This window comes from Cyprinus carpio, chromosome B21 (assembly GCF_018340385.1).
Source record: "Cyprinus carpio isolate SPL01 chromosome B21, ASM1834038v1, whole genome shotgun sequence".
NCBI classification, from domain to species: Eukaryota; Metazoa; Chordata; class Actinopteri; order Cypriniformes; family Cyprinidae; genus Cyprinus; species Cyprinus carpio.
Window position 1 is genome coordinate 18,026,784 of NC_056617.1, and position 20,837 is coordinate 18,047,620.

The 20,837-nt window shown below is 35.4% G+C and overlaps 1 protein-coding gene across 3 annotated transcripts in view; it reads left to right on the forward strand.

Moving 5' to 3' along the window:
- The window catches only part of LOC109080288 (calcium/calmodulin-dependent protein kinase type II subunit alpha), a 42,468-nt gene that overhangs the window by 1,192 nt on the left and 20,439 nt on the right, over positions 1–20,837 (forward strand). For all 3 annotated transcript variants that reach the window (XM_042747629.1, XM_042747628.1, XM_042747630.1), the window contains exons 2-8: positions 267–361; positions 11,984–12,043; positions 13,527–13,581; positions 15,194–15,259; positions 15,668–15,740; positions 17,611–17,713; positions 20,360–20,443. In XM_042747629.1, the coding sequence (XP_042603563.1) occupies positions 267–361; positions 11,984–12,043; positions 13,527–13,581; positions 15,194–15,259; positions 15,668–15,740; positions 17,611–17,713; positions 20,360–20,443 (536 nt within the window). The remainder of the gene's footprint in view (positions 1–266; positions 362–11,983; positions 12,044–13,526; positions 13,582–15,193; positions 15,260–15,667; positions 15,741–17,610; positions 17,714–20,359; positions 20,444–20,837) is intronic.

Here is a 20,837-nt window from a genome sequence, read left to right on the forward strand (position 1 = left end):
GATGGGTCTTCAACTCCATCTGGCCTTGTGCCCACTGCTCCACTCCCACACACACCCTCATACCGAACACACACACGTCTTTTTCTGTGGGCAGTCAAACTGCTTACATAATTGCTTTTGTGGGTGGCAATTCAATTCAGACATTGAAATATTGCATAATCCAATATATCACTGCCTGCCTAGCAGGTAAACCTGCGTCTTTTTCTTGAAGTTTACATTAAAAGTGCAACATACAGACCTTGCTTCCATGTTCTTCTGATTTTTAGGGGAGCCTTTTCTGTGGTGCGGAGATGTGTGAAAGTTCTCTCAGGACAAGAGTATGCTGCAAAGATCATCAACACAAAGAAGCTGTCTACTCGGGGTAGGTGCACAGATCAGTCCAGCAAACAGTCCAAATGATATAATAACGCCATCAAGGTTGGGAATTGTAAGCAATCATTAGTTACTACAGAACATCAGCAGTGGACTCAATTTATAGTTGATTTATTGCCAGTCTATCTTAAGCCCCTATTTACAAAACTGGTTACTTTTATTTGTTTGTAGGCTCATGTCATAGCTATGCATCTTATATGAGATGTAAATTACCTTGTTGATTAGTCATAAATAAGTTTGTAAAGATCAAAAATGTTACTTTTGAGGAGCAAGTCAAACATCATTTTACCTTTTAACGATCACTCATTTTCATTTGTGACAAATACGTGGGCACTTTTAGAAATGACATTCAGTAATGGTGAGTAGTGAATGCTGTCTTGAGGAATATATATATATATATATATATAGAGAGAGAGAGAGAGAGAGAGAGAGAGAGAGAGAGAGAGAGAGAGAGAGAGAGAGAGCTGGATTATGATGGACTGAAGATCCTGGAGTGCTATGTATGCATTTGCCTTTAAAGAAATTTCCTTACAAATGGTGATTGTTGTATGATTGTCATAGCTGAGAAAGGAAGGTTTTTGTTCCCTGGAAGCTGATATTGTAAAAGCTGAAAGTCAAGTAGAGCAGTAGGAGGCAGTGATATACCCTGAAGGCAGCCGCACACCTCCTACACCGTGTTGCCAGGCACACATCATGTTATATGCTTCAAATAGTAGCTACTGTACTTGCATTGTTGTTTTAATGGGCTTTTAAACAATGCAGTGTGCATGCGATCCATCATCGCAGCTAACAGTTTTTCTGTCAGTCTGTCAACAGCCGGCCAATTCAATCACATCAATCAATGTGTTTTTATTACTTCATAATAGTAGTCCATATTCGGAGAACAGACGTTTCTATTCTATTCTATTCTATTCTATTCTATTCTATTCTATTCTATTTTAATAGACAAGTTTCTGTGTATGTGAAAAACAGAGGTAGTAACATTTGGTGAGAAAATAATGACAAACCATTCTTCTTTTTTTCTGTTCAGTACATGGCCGAAAATGTTGGCATCCTTGCACGTCTTCCAAAAAATGGTTGAAATTAAAACATTTGTTATCCATATATATAAGTGTGCAATTATAAGAAAGAAAAAAAGAAGCGCAAATTCCACAGAAAAATCCTAAAGTGGCCTGGTCAATATTATTGACATCTTCTAGAGGTAGTTAAAAATAATTGAATTCCTTTTTTATTTTTTACTTTGCAACTGAACTTTCTTGTGGCAAGATGAAAGTGCCTGCAGTATAATAATCATGCATTCAACCAGTCTGAATAGAGAAAATGAGTCATTCTCCTGTTTGTGTTACTGTGTACCGCAATGAGCATGAACAAAAGAAAGAAAACCAGAGAACTATCTGAGGTCATGCACAAGATTATAGCCAACCACGGACAAGCTTAAGGCTACAAGTGCAGCTCCAGAGATCTCAAAATTCCTCTTTCCACCATACTTCATGTTAGCAAGATGTTTAGGGCCCATGGTACTGTAGCCAACAGCACAGACCTGATAGAAGATCGCAGTGAGGGACTGTTCGAATTGTGGAGAAAGCACTTCTGTCAGCTGCCACCAGATTGAAGATGACCTAGTTTCTTGCACCAGCACACTCAACCAGCAACTTGCATCATCTGTCGAAAACTCAAAGAAAGGGAGTTATGTGGTAAAAGAAATTCATGAGGACCCCACCGATTGACATAAGAAAGCCAGATTGCAATTTGCCAGAACATTTGCTAAAATACTTATGGAAGAATGTCCTGAGGGCAGATGGGTAAACCATACCATCTCTATATTTACAGAAAACAAAATTAAGCATTCTAACAAAAGAACACCTTCCCTGCAGACATGGAGGTGGTTCAGTGATGTTTTGTGATTGCTTTGTTGCCTTTGCCACTGAGTGCCTTCAACGTGTGCAGGGCTTGGATTTCTGTGCGGGATTTTTCCGGGAATATCTACACATTCCCGCAGGTTCTGCACTCATATCGCGGGAAATTCCCACAAGCCTTTCAGCTTGAAAGACGATCGGGACAGATGATGGAATGTATCATTTACAAGTGATGTATCATTTACTTACCAATTTTAACATTCAAGTGCAAGAAGACAAGTCAATCCAGGAAATACAGTACTGGCGCGATTATCTTTTTTTTTTTCTTGCTGTTGTATTTATTTGTGCGATTGCTTTCAATTATTTTATTACTGACTATTTGCCTATCTTTTTTAGTTAAAATAAATTCACTTCAGAGTTTGTAATAAAAAGTTTCTTATGCTGTCTGTTAAGCTATTGTCAGAAAGCTGGGTCTCCATCAAAAGTCACAAATCTTCCAGTATATTTTAGTTCATCCTACATGCTCTTCAAAAAGCACTCAGGCAGACAAAATTCTGGACTGTTCTGCAGTGGCCAACAATGAGTCTATATCCAAATCACATTGAAAGCTTGTGGAGAGGCATAAAAACTGCAGTTATGGGAAGGCTTCAGTTTAATATGGGAGAACTCGATTTGCACAAGAAAAGTGGGCCAAACCTACAGCACAGAGGATCAGAAAGCTTGTTGATGGTTTTAGGAAGGGCTTGATTATATGTATATTGCTGTTCTATCAGATATTAAGTCTAAGGTGTCAATAATTTTCTCAATGCCATTTTGTTCTGAATCAAAAACAAATGTCCTGTAATACTGACAGTGAAATAAAAAGCTGGAGAGCAAATATTTTGTCAAATTTCTAATTATTTTTAGATAAAAATGTGGGTTATTAGGGAAAAAGTGCAAGGGTGCCAATATTTTTGGACACAACAGGATGAGTAAAATTTCGAATCTCACAACATGTTATAACATTGTGCAAGGAACTGTGTGAAAATTAATCTTTCTTAAAGGGGTCATGAACTGAGAAACCAAAATTCCCTTGATCTTTTGACATTTAAGAGGTCATTATACTATAAAAAAACACCCTGTAAGTTTCAGAACTCAAAACTTTGTCATTAGTCTAAAAACAGTTAATATTGAAGCCAGTCTGCCAAAATGACAGATTTTGGAATGTACCACTCTATGATGTAATAATGTGGATAAGCACCGCCTTATACATTGCTGCCTGTTTAACCCCGCCCACTGATTTGTGCATGTAGTGTTTATGAAAGAGGCAAACGTTTATCACAAACCAAACGATGAAGATGTTCCGAATACAAGATGCTGTGCAGTGTTTACTTCCAAGTCTACAATCTGCCACAATTATACCTACGAAGCGTTCTTAAGGGGTTAAAAACAGGACAGAAAATGGCCTATTACTTCTAAATTATAATGTTTTTGATGTAAAAGATTTTGATAACATAATAAGTGGACCCCCAGAGAACAGTACAAAATAAAAAACAAAGGCAGTTCATGACCTCTTTAATCGAAACTCTGGGCATGTAAACCTTACTTAAAAGCTGTCTGACTTTTACTGACTTTAGTGTTCATTATAACTGGAAACTGCTTTTTCATACATATAGGTATGTTTTTTGAGTTTTGCAAAAATGAAGGTGGCATGTACTTCCAATGAGCCTGGGCAGCAACCAGGCAGTTATCCCCCACCTGCCATTAAAGCCATTAAAATTGGATCTATCTAATATAGATCCTAATCCTCAAATAGAAATCTACAGAGAGTATGCAATCAAATATTGAATAATAACTAAGATAAGAGTGATTCAGATGTGCTGCCCCTGACAATGCCTACTTGTATGATACTGTTCAAACAAACTAAACTAATAAAATGCATAGCTTTCCCTAACTAGGGGAAAATGTAACTGCATTTTCCTAGTTCCTGTATACATTGACCAAAAGCATTGTGAAAGATGTATGTATGAATGCATTTTGGAACCTCCACCCATTTAAGATGTCATCCTTCAAGATTTGGCAAATTCACTGAGTCTTACTGTTTTACTGGTTTGCTTCCTCTTCTGTTGGATCAGCCTTCCATTTAAGGCTCAATGATTTATAGACACTGGGCACAGTCTCTAATATATTGATGGGGACCCTGCTGTGTGGCCTTGAGTTGTTCTTCTTTTGTGAGGTATTCGGTTGGAAGGAATGCTACCAAGAATGTACCCATCCAGTTATGGATTTTAATACTCTTAGCTATTCACCAGCTTTGGGCATGTCCAGAGAGAACAACATTGAGCGTTGCCACAAGCTCTGTGTCTGACAGTTGCCAGCAAAGTTCACATTTCTCAATGAACATCGATTGTCTCCATAGCAGAGCCAAAATGATGAAATTCTAGGTTAATGGGGGTCTAATATTGGAAGCAACTGGCATATTTGACGGTGTCCCTTCATTCTCTGAAGAGGTTGCTACAAATGGAAAATGGATCACTGGGGTGCTGGTTTTCTTGAGATGAGCCACTTCCTATTTCCAATGTTTCACAACTCCTTGCTCTAATTTGGCCAACTATCTGTGCTTAAATGTTTTATATCTTCAAATTGCTGAATTGGCTCAGTGGGGTTCGAATCCCAGCTGAGACTGGAAGCCCCAGGGTAAGTGTGTTTGTTATATCCCTGTGATGGACTGATCATCCATTCAGGGTGTTTTTACATTTGGCCCAAGATAGCAGCATCCCCACCCCCTCCTGCGTAGGTGGCTCAGATAATGGATGGATTTAAGACGGTCTGTTGTAATGGTATGATGAGACTGTACATCATTTGGCAAACAAGTCATAGATTTTTGAGTAACACTTTATTTTGATAGTACACAGGTAACTTTGGCACTTTGCAGTCATTAGAATATCAGTAGACAGATCTGCTCACATTTTATTTTGATCAGTGATTTATCTGGTCATATAATGTTGAGAGGTTATAGGTAGATTGCTGCTTTATTTTCAGATGACTGAGAACTATTTGAAAAGTGGCAACACTATTATAGGCAACAGAATGGAGTTGAATCAAAAGTATATGCTGGCATGGATTGTAACTACTATAACGCTCCATCTACTGTCACATCATGTCAAAATCAAATAGAGCCCATTGTAATCAAAAGACACCATCTGCACTGATTATATATCACATCAAGTTGTTGACAGTAAACAGATACCCCCATTCTATTTATGACTACACACTTACTCTACTTTCAACAACAGGACAAATAAAAGAGGTAAGATTTATCATAAAGGTGATATTTTTGTCCAATGTAGACAGCCTTAAAAGGGGGCATTTTTCCTTGCTCCAGTCACTTTTTACTTAACTGGGCATTTAAGACAAGACATGATCTAAAATTTTGGCTTACTTACATTCTTTTAGTCAAGTTTCTTTAATGTGTGTATGCCTTTAAGAAAACATAGATATGCTCATGACGCTGCGTCACGGCGAGAGTTTGCAGTTTCTGAAAATACAAAAGTTACTTTGTTGCTCTGTTTTAATCAAGTGTTATTCACTGAAAACCATTACATTGTGTCAGAACTAGACAAAGCACTTGACAAACACACAGCCTCAAAAGGATGGCTAAATTGAATCCTCCAGTGAGTTTTTCATTTGTGCATCATCCAAATGAGTGGGCCGACTGAAAGCTGGGATTTCTTCGCTCTCGGAGCGCATCAAAATGAGAGGAAATGACCTTAACAAGCCCACCCAAATCGAAGTTTGTTTTCAAAGTAGAGTTATCAGAATAGTCTTCCAAAAAGTTGGTATGATTAAATCGAAGATTAAACTCTCATCTAAACACTCATAAACTGACATGTTTAAAAAGTACTTAAGGCCACATTCAACAAATTCCACTTAACAATCCCAAACATTCGATCAACTCCAAATAAAAAGTAAAATAACTGTAACAAACACGCATGCATACATTTTCTGTCAAACAAATACATTTTTATGTTTTCTGTCTTTTTTGTATTTCAAATTAAGAGAACAAGTGGACTTCTATCGTATTATAGAATATCATATTGCCTGCTTATTAACTCCTTGTTTTCCCAGTCTTATTAACTCCTTATTAACTTACACTTATTTCCCCGCCAGCATTTTTATCATTTATGCAAATCTTTCACAGACCCCAGAATATTTTATTATATAATTATCTAAACACACGATAACAGAGCCTCTGCTTTTAAACAAAGCAAACCCTTTTATTCTAGATTTATGCATTTCTTTTTTTAATCAAAATTCGGATGTGGGTAAGTTTTGTATAAAAAAAATCAAATCAAATCAATGTTCACTTATTTTTTTTTTTCAAAGACTACGCCCAGATCAGATTCAGGATGATGATCAAAACACATATACAGAGTAGATCAATTCCATCAGCACTCCCAAAGCTTCACAGTCCTATCCCACATCCTGAATCAATGTTTCATTTGGTAATGTTAGGCAGTTTTGATTTATGTTATTTAATGTCTGATGATCACATTAGCTGACATATGCACAATCAATGCTTTTATCTCTTGTTTCTGTCTTCTCTGCTTGTTTTTGGATCCAGAGATTCTTTACTATTTCAGAAGATCTGTAATAGTGCCCCCTACTGTATAACAGTGGAAACACGGATTGCCGGAAAATTCTGTCAGTGCCAGGGAAGGTCACCTGGTCCAGGGTTAATATCCGATCTCATATTCACCCAAACTATACAGGGGTGTGTTTCCCAAAAGTGTTAGCCAACTATGTTTTGTCATTACCAACATAGTTCTATGATTCAGTGCTTTCCGAATCCATAGTTCCAACGAGCCTTCACAAATAGTCTGCCAATGGGAGAGAAAGTGTCAATAAACAATGGACTGTAGAATTTTATATTGATGTCATTTAGATTGCTTGGCCAAATTCAAGTGAACACAACATACAAAGGACGTTTGTACACTTTCCCAGTTTATGTCCTCTGTGAACAAAGTGGGAACAACTTATTAAGCTGAGACACAGCATCCACAATGGAGCTTGTTAAATGCAATTTGGTGAGCACAGAGCTATTAAAACAGAGCCAGTTAAAGGAGAACGCACAGCCATATGCGCTGCACAGACTCCCTACAGGCTGGCACACACCAATGATACCACAGCCAAAACACTGCAGATTTCAAGTTAAATAAAATATTACAGTAAGTCCTTCCGACCACAGAGAAAATAAAAGAAAAGCACCGTTCTGATGCTGCCTCGGGTATTTGGCACATTCCTGTACTAGCATGAATACCACTATATTAATGACATATATTGTGTTACCATTTGGCCCTTGTAAGTACATACCTGTTTACTTAGAGGTCATACATTAATTTTGAGGTATACAATAACTGTTTTTAAATTGCAGCTCATTTTAATGCTATATAGGCTAAAGAAAACACTAAGCTTAACGTTCCTGGAATTTTAAGAATAAGCTGATATTGGTGGTGATTCTGGTGATTCTGATTGGATGTGATTCTGAAGGAAAGATATGACATGATGACATGAAATATTATCCACTGAAACCCTTTTGTTATTACAGTATATACAGTACTATAGTAAGTAGATCAAACGTTTTTCCTTCAACTGCACTCTTTATGAAACATCTTCTAGATGGGCAAATGTCATGAACAAATCGCAGTGAAAATTGACACTGAAAACTTTATTTTAAAAATCGGCATTGAAAAAATCTGTATTCATAAATATAGTAATTTATCATTAATTAGTAAGCTTTCATTTGTTCAAATACCTGTTTTTGTACCTGCACCTTAAATACCTTCAATACCTACAACCCCAAACCAGATATAATATATATATAGATAGATAGATAGATAGATAGATAGATAGATAGATAGATAGATAGATAGATAGATAGATAGATTTGTTGAGGAAATAAAGCAATAATGCAACATTACCTCCTCAACACATACTTTCAAGAAAAAATGCATAACTTTAGACCGGTTATGTAACCTGTCTCCAAGCTGTAAACAAGAAAGTACATATTATAATAAGAAACATGTGCTTTTTGAAAGGTTAAGTTTATAGCCTGAAAAGCTGCTCATTATTTTTGCAACTTCAGACACAAGATGATGGATCAGGGAAATATTATAAAAGGCATGAAGAAACCTTTGTACTCCACATGCATGCTGTTTATTCTCATAATAGACTTTGACATTCTGATGACAGAAGCTCTGTGGCTACAATGAATAGATAAGGGCTTCCGGGACATCCTCCGTGTGTCTCCCTGGACCGAAGGAAATGCTTTGAACACGTTTCATTTGTGGCTGCAGATGTGGAATAATACAGTGGGCATAACCAGGGATTAAAATTTGGGCCAAACCAAAATAAAATTCTATTACATATTGTATTTGGGAGATTTTAGATAATATTTTTGACATTTAATCAAGAAATATAGGTTTTAGGAGCTACAATCTAGTTCATCTTTACCTGGCTTTAGGAAAACTGTAATGAGAGCATCTGTGAGGCTTGATTGTAATTCAGATTTTTCATTAAAATTATTAAACATGCTTATAAGCAGTGAGGTCAATTGAGAGGAGAACGTTTTGTAGAACTTGACACAGAAACCATCTGACCCTGGGGCCTTATTATACTGCATATAGTTTTAATTGATTCCACCATTTCTTGAGATTGTGGAGATTTTTCTAGGTTCCTGCTTTTATCCTGCCTAATGCTGAGCATATTTACTGTTAGCAAACATTTCTGCATAGGTAAAGCATCTTGAGAGAATTATAATGTGTATAAATCTGACCAGTATTTTTGAAAAGCACAGTTAATTTCAAGGGAATCCACTGTTATCTCTTGTGGTGTTTTCCAAATATTGGGTATATGCAGAGAAGCTGCTGTTGGCCTATATTACAAATATTTAAAATCTGTTGGGGAAAGTAACTTTTAAAAGTAATGCATTACAATATTGCGTTACTCCCCCCAAAAAAGTAACTAACTGTGTTACTTAGTTACTTTTTAGGGAAAGTAATGCATTACATTACTTTTGCATTACTTTTTCTCACTTGAGCTTGGTTTGATTATGCATTTTTAATAACAAATATACAGTGCCTCCATAAATATTGAAACATTAAAGACAAAATTGCTGTATCTACTGTGAAATCAAGACATTTGAAATATGATTAAAGATGAATTTGTGATAAAACTACAGAATGTCACATTTTATTATTAGGTCTTTTGTCACATACATGTTTTACCAAATAAAAAGGACAGCACTTTTAGTGTTCATCCCACTATTTGATGTGAGCATAAGTATTGGAACAGTTGAATTTAAGGCAGATGTAAAAGATAAAAAGCTAATATTTAGTTGCAGATCCCTTGCATGCAATCAGAGCAGTGAGTCTGTGACCCATAGACATCACCAGACTCTTGGTCTTATGCTTTGAAATGCTTTTCTCCAGCCTTTAATGCAGCAAATTCCAACTGTTGCTTGTTTTGGGGAGTTTCTGTCTTTAGTCTCCTCTTCAGCTGGTGAAATTAATGTTTAATCGGATTTAAATCTGGAGATTGATTTGGGCAATCTAAGACTTTACATTTCTTTGCCCTGATAAAGCCCTTGACTGAACTGGCAGAGTGTTTTGGGTCATTGTCCTGATCCAATATGAAGTGCTTTCTAATGAGTTTGGTGGGATTTTCTTGAATATTGGTAGCCAAGATGATTTTGTACCCTTCCAAATTCATTCTGCTATTGCCATCATACATTAAGTCATCATTAAAATGAAGAGGTCCTGTTCTAGAGACAGTCATGCGTGCCCATGCCATGACACCACCTCCACCAAGCTTTACAGATGAGCTTGTATGCTTAGCATCATTTGCCGTTCCCTTTTTTCTCCACACTTTTGCTTTCCAATCACTTAGATAAAGGTTCACCTTTGTCTCATAGGTCCATTTACTGTGTTCCAAAACTCTACTGGCTCACATTTGTGAAGAATCTTGCCTTTCTATGTTTGGTGCTGATCAGAGGTTTGCATCTTGTTGTGCAGCTTCTGTAATTCTGTGTCAAATTCTCCTGCGGTCTGTAGATTGTCAGAGCATCACCTCAGCTTTCTGGAGGTTGTTGGTGAGTTTTACAGACATGTATTTTAGAGTTCATTTTCACAGCTTTTATGATTTGTCTGTCATCAACTGCTGTTGTTTTTCTCAGCCAATCAGGTCGTCGTTGGTTGCTGATGTCGCCGGTAGTTTCCAAACTCTTGATTTCTCCATGCCCTTTGTTTTTATCTATAGTTCTAATTGACTTCCTCTTTTCTTTTAGCATCCAATTTGCTTGCTTTTCTTTCAGAGTCGGCTTCCTCGCCTTCATCCTGGTTTGTGTGTGTCATCATTGAATGCAAGACTTAGAATGCAGAAGCAATGGATATTACTGATAAGACACATTCCCTGCTTTTAATATCTGAAGAATTAATGCAACAGGACACAGCTGAACACTTAGACAGACCTGTGAGGCAACTGTTCCAATACTTATGCTCACATCAGATAGCGAGATGAAACTCTAAAAGTGCTGATCTTCTTAGCTGGTAAAACATCTTTGTGTTGAATCACCCAATAATAAAATTCGGTAGTCATTCTGTAGTTTTGTCTCATATTCATCTTTTAATCATATTTACAGATTTCTTGACTCCACAGCAAACAGAACAATTTTGTTCCAATACTTATGGGGGCCAATATATATATATATATATATATATATATATATTTACATGCAAGTAACCCTAACCCCAACCATATAAGTACATGCAGTTATTATATATTACTCAGTACTTAAATGCATAATTACACTGTAACAAGGACACCTTAAAATACAGTGTAACCAAAAAAGTAAGTATTTGTAACTGGATTGTATTACATTTTAAAATGCTTAAAATCAGATTACAGTTACTTTTTATGGATTACATGTTTACATTTTATTCACACAATGGAAGAACACTGAACTGTTTTGGCACACCATGAATATGAACTATATATATAACTATCTCTTTATTAAAAAAAAAAAAAGTATTTAGTCACCACTTGTAATTCACTTGAGTGTACTAGTGTAAGAAAGATGGGTTCAAGTGTACAAAGATAGTATGTTAAAAGCACATTTTAAAAATAGCACAGTTGAGTACACTTAGTTGATCTTAGGTTTATCTTAAGAAGTACTAAAGAATCATTTTTAGTATATTAAGTCCAAAATTAGTGCGTGAAAATAGAGCACTTTAAGTATATTATGGAAGTCCGACCTGGGATATGGTACACAATAATACCATTCAAGGAAATGTTGCCAATAATGTAGAAACCTGTGCTGCATTTAAGATGTTAAGATGTTGTTCATAGGTGTTGGAAAGGCAAATGTCTCACATATTGTGAAATGGATTTTAAAACTTTTTATGCAAGTGGCTTTGATTTTCGACTTTTGAAGTAGCCTATGTTGAAGTGGTGTCACCTAGTGAAATTATTAAAATAAATACTGCACTTGGTGATTTTTGTCAATAATTTCTGATCATTTAAGCTGAGATCATTAAAAAAAATGGACATTTCAACTGTCATTTGATAAATTATTTAGCCTTTTTTTTTATCTTTTGACATTGGTAATGGCCGTAGCCGGGTGGTCAGTGGTCCAAAAATGTAACTTTTCAACTTTCAAAAATGTTGAAAACATTCAAAAACATATGTGAAAAATCTTTTATTATATATATATATTCTAGATCACCAGAAGCTGGACAGGGAGGCTAGGATCTGCAGACTGCTGAAGCATTCGAATATTGGTAAGTTCACCACACACACACACACACACACACACACACACACACACACACACACACACACACACACACACACACACACACACACACACATACATGTTTACTTAGCTATCTAAATGAGGTGAACTTGTGTTTATATTAAACTAATTATACATATAGCTGCAATTAAGGAACTAAGTAATCTTGTGATTAGCCTTATTATTTTAGACCTAAATTTTAGCCATTTTTCTGGTTTTATTTCAACTTCTAAATTGTGAAAGAATAATAACAAGATACATTTTCTGGAGAAATTGCACGTAATGCTTGCTGTGACAGAACTTTCTTCTACAATGTCACATGTGTATGAGTCTCAGGCAAAATTGCTGTATATTAAACGAAACCAGCCCCATGTCTCTTTGATGTTCTGTTGCAGAGATATGGTCATGTTGTTACGCGGTTGCTAGTCTGCTCTGAATGGTTGCTAGAGCGTAGCTATGCAGTTGCCATGGTAATACTGGCTACTTACTGACTTGAGTGAACAGAGTGAAATCTAGTCTTTATAACACTGTGATCTGAAGAAATCACTCAGTGTATGTCTATAGGGAAACGGTTGCGATGGGTGTAGCAGCTATGCTGGATGTGGGGAACCCCTCAGATGTCCCTCCGACTCTTAAAAAACATACACTTTTATCAGCACATATCTATTGAAGCCCATTTCTCCCACATGAAAAAAATAAATAAATAATAATAAAGCTAATTGTGACATTCTATCTCACAATACTGATTTTTTTTTCTCTCACAATTGTGAGTTTATATCTTACCATTCAGACTTTATTTCTCACAATTGCGAGGTTACATCTCGCAATTCTGGCTTTTTTTTTTTCTCAAAATTGCATGATAAAAATATGATATTGCATGAGAAAAGAAATCAGAATAGTGAGATATAAACTCAGAATTGAAAATTGCATGATATAAAATTGCAATTGCAAATTATAAAATCAGAATAAAAGTCTGATAAAAAAAAAATCAGGTCCTTTTTCCCTTTTTTCACAATTGCAGGTTTATATCTCACAAATGCAAGGAAAAAGTCAGAATTGCGAGATGCAAACTCGCAAATGTGAGATAAAAAGTCGCCTTTACCTTTTTTTTTTTTTTTTTTTTTTTTCAGTGGTGGAAACGGGCTTCCATACATATTAAATTAGATTAAATTAATACATTTTCTTTTGCTAAATTTGTGCCAGGAGCCTGTTGAGGTGCATACCAATCAGCCAAATGACTTCAAGCTTAAAGCTCTGTTCTCAGTGATCTAATTTGAAACGTTTATGAACAAATGTCTGTAGCAAATCTGTTGGGAAGAACATTTCCAGAAACAGTTAAAGTCTAAAGACTTGCAAGGCAGTGCATGGTATATGTAAGAAAATAGTAATGAAACAAAAATGACTTCATGATCATGTTATCTCTCTTTTTTTATTCTCCATCCAAACCACGACCGGCAATCCTTCACCAGTGCGGCTGCATGACAGCATCTCAGAGGAAGGTCACCATTACCTCATCTTTGACTTGTAAGTTTCTCTGAGCAACCATACCAGATAAAAAGATTTTATACTTTAATATAGTGCAAAACATAAACTCAAATGCTGCTGTTAACAAAGGCCCAAGAGAGTGAAAAACATAATTTGTTTTCAGAAATGGAGAAATACCTTTGCTTTCCTCTGCTAATATCAGGTTTTGTGGGGGAAATGGTAATAAAGGGTAATTTTTTTTTTTTGCTATAGCGCAGGGTGGATACAATAGATATCTTTCTTCATATTGAAATAATTATAGTACCTACTGTACTGTATGACATCTTCATAAAACCATTGTCTTCTTAAAATTGCTTGGGGTTAAAAAGAAGTATAAGGGTGTTTCTTCAACTTCAAGCTTTTCAGTCTCCCAGGGATTTTTATTAGAAGTAACAGATTTCAGCTTGTGATGACAATTTATTTTAATGAGTCCTTGTTACAGTTTAATTACATATAAGTACTGAGTAATATTAAAGTTCATTAAACATTAAAACTGCTTTGAAAGTTACTCGGGTCAGGGCATCACTGAACTCTATTTACTTTCATTGTATGGGTAAAATACAATGAGACATTAATGCATTAACAAATCTAATGATTTTAGTTAAAATGCCACCTATTAGTCAAAAGTAGCAATAATTATTGTATGTAATTTGGGACCAGTAATATTTAAGATCTGTAATGTTTTTTTGTTTTTTTAAGTCTCTTATTCTCATCAAGGGTGCATTATTTGACCAAAAATACAGAAAAAAAGCAGTAATAAATAAAATAACGTTTTTCTATTTAAATATACTTTAAAATATAATATATTTCTGTGATGCAAAGCTGAATCTTCTTCAGCCATTACTCCAGTGAAATGTTTCCTAGCAATATACTGTAAGTCTTTACTATCACTTTTTATCAATCCTTGAAAAAATTATTTAAAAAATAAATAAATACTGACCTTGAACTCAAACAGCTGTGTATATCGTTAGAAAAGATTTAAATTTTGAATAAATGCTTACTTTTTTATTCATCAGTAGATCCTGAAAAAAGTATCACAGTTTGCAATAAATAAGCAGCACAGCTGTTTCCAACACTGATAATAAATCAGCATAGAGTGATTTCTGAAGGATCATGTGACACTGAAGACTGGAGTAATGAAGCTGAAAATTCAGCTTTGCATCACAAGAATAAATTAAATTTTAAAATATATTAAAATAGAAAACCATTATTTTAAATTGTAATAATATTTCACAATATTTCTGTTTTTTTTCTGGATTTTTTATCAAAGAAATGCAGCCTTCATTACCATAAAAATTATATACTGTATGTAAAAATTACTTAAATGCAATCTCATTTTATTCACTGGTGTGCTTGGCCCCATAATTGCTACAGTATATGATTTATTTATTACTGTAATGTGCAGTTGTTTCTCTTCCAAAGTTTTGGGGAGGCACTGCCTTCTCACAGAAAACACACCTGTATACACTGCTGGAAATTGTTAGGAGACAAATTAAGCCAACTATTCAAAAGGGAAAAAGTGAAACAGAGCCAGAAGTTCCTACATTTGAAGAAACACCCATAAAACAACTGTCTCATTACTTGCTCATTCTTGCTCATTCATGTGGTTCAGAGTAACGGGTGGTGAGCTGTTTGAAGACATTGTTGCCAGGGAATATTACAGCGAAGCAGATGCCAGGTGGGTGGGCTATCAGCACAACACAAATGGACTTTATGTATAAAAGCATTACACAAGTAATGGACAATACATAAAAGCACAATAACTTAAGTAGTCAAAAGTTAAATCTCCTTGCCTTGACAAGAGCTAGGTAACTCACAAATTTGGCCAAAACCGTCATTTTCATTTTAATCAGACTACATAACATTAATTTAGTGATGCAGAATATGGCTTTTTATTATTCTACAACAAGCAAAAGAAATAAAATTGACTGTGTACAATTGACATATCAGAATATATATCAGATAGTCATGAGTTGTGTGGCCAGTATATTCCAATGTACTGTATTTGAGTAAAACCTCTCTCTCTCTCTCTCTCTCTCTCTCTCTCTCTCTCTCTCTGTCTCTCTCTCTTTCTTTATCTCTGAAGCCATTGCATCCAGCAGATTTTGGAGGCGGTACTTCATTGCCATCAGATGGGCGTTGTGCACAGAGACTTAAAGGTATTTCATTATGATTCATGTTAAACCACTGTCATTAGCACTCTCATCTCTTTGTGGCACCCAGACAGAACACTTGCTTCAAACCAATCTCAAACTCTCAGTTATAATTACACCAAAAACTTATCATAAAAAAAAATATTATTCAAGTGGTATATTATGCAGTGGTTGAAAAAAACTATTACTTATATGTAATACAATGCAGTACAATATGATTGAAGTACTAGTACAATTTCTTATAACCTTGGATCAAATCAGTATCTGAACAGTTTGAATTGACATTCAAAAAAAAAAAAAAAAAAATTTGCAGAATCTGTTAAAAAGCAAATGGATTCTGGATTGCTCATACAGTATGTAAATCACCTGTATGTTCTCTAGTCAAATTCACCTTTTTTTATGAAGTGATTTCAAAATCACAAGAAGTTGTGCTGACCTTTTTTACACATCTGTAGTTAGCGTAAAAAAGGTCAGCATAGGTGGTTTTGTGGTATTTGTTAACAGCCTCACAGAAACATTTTGCCCATGCTGCTCAAGTACAGAGCATTTCAGTAGTTCAGATAGGATGACATGAAAGCATGGGTAATTTTCTCCAAATCGTTAAAAGCGAGGACAGATTTCAGTTTTGGGACATTTGGAAATGGAAAAGAGACCCAAATCAAAAATGACACCCATATTTTTAACATTGGAGGGCTTATTACCACTGCAGAGACTCAAAACAGAAACATCAGTGTTACCACATCCATTCTGACCAAAAATAATTAAATTTAGCTGGAGGAAAGTTATTAGCTAACCAACATTTTGCATCAGTAAAAATGTCATGAGGGATTTAACAGAAAGTAATTAATTTTTTTAATTGTCTGAAATGAAAGCATATATAAAGAGAATACAACAGTTCCTAAGACCGAGCCTTGGGGCACCCCACATCTGATGTAGACAGGTGATGAAAAGCAATTATTCATTCTAAGTGAAAATGTTCTATGCTGTAAATAATAAGGGAAACAAGCTCTGAATGCCAATACACTGTCTGAAATGTACAATTAAGGTTACATAATTAATAGTATCGAAAAAGCTGCATCTAATAATATCTAATAACACTGAGGCAACGCAATTTACAGAATTAACCCCAAGAGAATATAAAGGCATTGCACTAACATATTTCTATTTGAATTGAATTCAATTCAAGTTTATTTGTGTAGTGCTTTTCACAATACAAATCGTTGCAAAGCAGCTTTAAAGAAAATTGAGTTTCTATAATATATTTAGTAGTAGCTTATCAGTGGTGACTGTCAGTTAATGTACATATGGCAGAAATGTATGGAAAAATCAATTAAAAGACAAAATCAAACAGACAATGAACACTAATAATAGCAATTATTATATGTTGCAATCAAATTTATAGCAAAATTTGGTAGTTCTGTATGTTGTTACAGGGTTGGTATCATCTGAGGTCCTCTGAGGGGTTAGCATCATCACTTCTCAGGTGTTCTGGATCCAGACTGAAGATTGTGTAAATCCTAGTCCCGTGGCAAAAACAGGGAAAAAATAGAGACATAATTAGCGTAGCTGCTGTTACAACCAAGCCAAATTGATTTGTTTAATCCAAGCTAAAGAATTATAATGTGCAGTCCAGTTTGCATAAGTTAAGATCTGGTTTGTATAATGTTTTAAAGATGTTCTACTAGTTTGCACTTGATGACTACAAATGATTTCAAAATGTACATTCCAATTGGCTTTTGAACAAATAACTTTAGTAAAATACCACTCCAATATTTGTATGTTCTTATATGTTGGAGGAGAAAACAACTACATGTTCATTTGCACTTTATCCATGAATCTTTTTCCCTTTTTGTCCCATTTGTTTCCATGTTTCTAGCCAGAGAACCTGCTTCTGGCTTCCAAATCCAAAGGTGCAGCTGTGAAGTTAGCAGACTTCGGCCTTGCCATTGAGGTTGAAGGGGACCAACAGGCTTGGTTTGGTAACGACCCATTTATTATACCATCAAACAGCATTAATATAGAATTGAACAAAACATAGATTAACACTCCAAATATGTATTTATATAATATTAACGGTCACACTTAAGCTTGGGGACAAGTTCTCACTATTAACTAGGTATTAACAATGACTTTTGCCTCAATAGACTCCTAATTTGCTGCTTATTAATAGTTGTTAAATTAGGTATGGGGTATGATTAAGGGATCTAAAATATGATCATGCAGAATAAAGCATTAATATGTGCAGTGCCATTCTTTTCACTTTTAAATGATTTTCAATAGTTGCACCTGCTTTGGTTATGATTTTAATCTTTAAGCATTTCACACACACACACACACACACACACACACACACACACACACACACACACACACACACACACACACACACACACACACACAAGACCATATGAATTTATGTTCTCTTTCATATGAGTCACTTCAGTGCTGCGTCATTAGCTGACGGTATGTGAACTTAAGCTCTGCCCCTCTGAATGTATGTTTTGATGTGCAAATCATTGTGTCTTACCACCATGTTGTTCAGATTTCAGTGGATTTTAACACGCCTCACACTATTTGACACATAATGGAGACAAAACATCCCTCATGTAATGTATGCATAATTTACGTCACCTTCATTACATTGCATGTTCTTAATCAGATCTACAGAACTACCCAAGTAGTCTTCATTTGATACTTTTTACTGTTACTCAAGTAATTACTATCATCATTACTTTTTCTTCTACTTGAGTAATTATTTCTAATAAGTACTTGTACTTTCCTTTGAGTCCAGTATTTGGTTACTCTACCCACCTCTGTGCACAACAAGACCCCTAATTTTATGTGGCTCAGAAACATTTGCCTGAAAGTGAGGCATTACGTTACATAATTCAGGGACAGGGTGCTTTTTAACAATAGGAGGTTTTCTTGTTGATAGGCTGAGTGGCCTGTGTGATATTTGTTTGTGTATGCTTCCTGGCTGGAAGAGTGTGTATATGCAATATATATGCAATTCTCAGTTATTTAAATAAAATGACAGTCTTTGATGTTTTCTGATTATACCCTCACTGCTGGCCACTTTATTAGGTATACCTTGTTATTACTGGGTTGGACACTCTTTTGCCTTCAGAACTAGCATACAGTAGATTCAGCATGGTTCTGGAAACCATTTTGATCCAAATTGACATCACGCAGTTGCTGCAAATTTGTCTGCTGCTCATACATGATGTAAATCTCCTGTTCAACCACACCCCAGAGGTGCTCTACTGGATTGAGATCTGGTGACTCTAGTAAATTTGAATTTACTGAGCTCACTGTCAAGTTTGAGATGATTTGAGCTTTGTGACATGGCACGTTATCCTGCTGGAAGTAGCTATAACCATAGAGTTATGCTGTGGTCATAAAGCGATGCACAAGTTCAGCAGCAATACTCAGGTTGGCTATGGCATTTAAACAATGCTCATTTGGAATGAAGCGGTCAAAAGTGTGCCGAGAAAATATCCCTCACACCATTACACCAGAACCAGCAGCCTGAACCGTTCAAGGCAGTATGGATCCATGCTTTCATGTTGTTTATGATCAGTTCTGACCCATCTGAATGTTGCTGCAGAAATCAAGACTCATTAGACCTGGCAACCTTTTTCCAGTCTTCTATTTTGAAGTGTTGGTGAGCCCATGTGAACTGTAGCTTAAGATTTCTGTTCATAGCTGTCAGGAGCGGCACCCGGTGTAGCCCATCTGCTTCGAGGTTTGACGTGTTGTGTGTTCAGAGAAGCTCTTCTTTATACCTCAGTTGAAACAAGTGTTTTTTTGTTGTTGTTGTTTTTTGGAGTTACTGTTGTCTTTCTATCAGCTCAAACCAGTCTGGCCATTCTCCTCTGACCTCTGGCATCAACAAGACATTTTCGCCCACAGTACTGCCGCTTACTTGATATTTTCTCTTTTTCAGACCGTTCTCTGTAGATCCTAGAGATGGTTTATTTGTCAAAATCCCAGTAGATCAGCAGTTTCTGAAATACTCAGACCAGCCTGTCTGGCACCAAAAATCATGCCACGTTCAAAGTCACTTAAATGAACTTTCTTCCTCATTCTGAAGTTCGGTTTGAACTTCAGCAGATAGTTTTTCCATGTCTACACACTTACAGTAAATGCATTTCAATTCTTAGGAATCTTAATTCTTATTTATACAATGTGCATATTCTTTAATTTCTTCAGAGTAGGTTTAGAGTTGACAAAACCAAACAAATACAGTCCGGTTTAACTCGCTTTAAAAAGCTTTACATATCAATTCTAGACCTTACTGTATTTAAATGTGAATATTTATTTAAATTAAAGGCTTGTAATTAAAATATAGTCCTATATAATATAAACACAATAAATAATCATCAGCAAAAGACAATTCAGTCTGTGATCTCTAACCCTGATCAAAACCATCTCCAGACCAGGTATTGATCATGGGGTCCTTAAGAGTGACTGGAGACTTAAGTTGTTCTTATAATAGTGTATTTGTGAATTCTGATACAGATGTAATTATCACATTTTATGTCTTTTTTCACATTTAGCTCATTTTCAATTTCATAAATATAGACTAAAAAAAAAGTCATGATTTTTTTTTCTCTTCACATCAGGGTTTGCTGGTACTCCTGGTTACCTGTCCCCAGAAGTCTTACGAAAGGACCCCTATGGAAAAGCTGTAGACCTGTGGGCATGTGGTTAGTTTTTTCATATTTTTGCATCAAAGATATATGTTAATGTTGTATGTGTTTTTAGGTAGAATTACATCACAAATGTGTCTTTGGACCACAAAACCAGTCTCAAGTGTCAATTTTTCAAAAATTGAGATTTATACATCATCTGAAAGCTGAATAAATAATCTTTCCATTGATGTATGGTTTGTTATGATAAGACAATATTTGTCTGAGATACAACTATTTGAAAATCTGGAATCTGAGGGTGCAAAAAAAAAACTAAATATTGAGAAAATTACCTTTAAAGTTGTCCAAATGAAGTTCTTAGCAATGCATATTACTAATCAAAAATCAAGTTTTGATATATTTACGGTAGGAAATTTACAAAATATCTTCATGGAACATGATCTTTACTTAA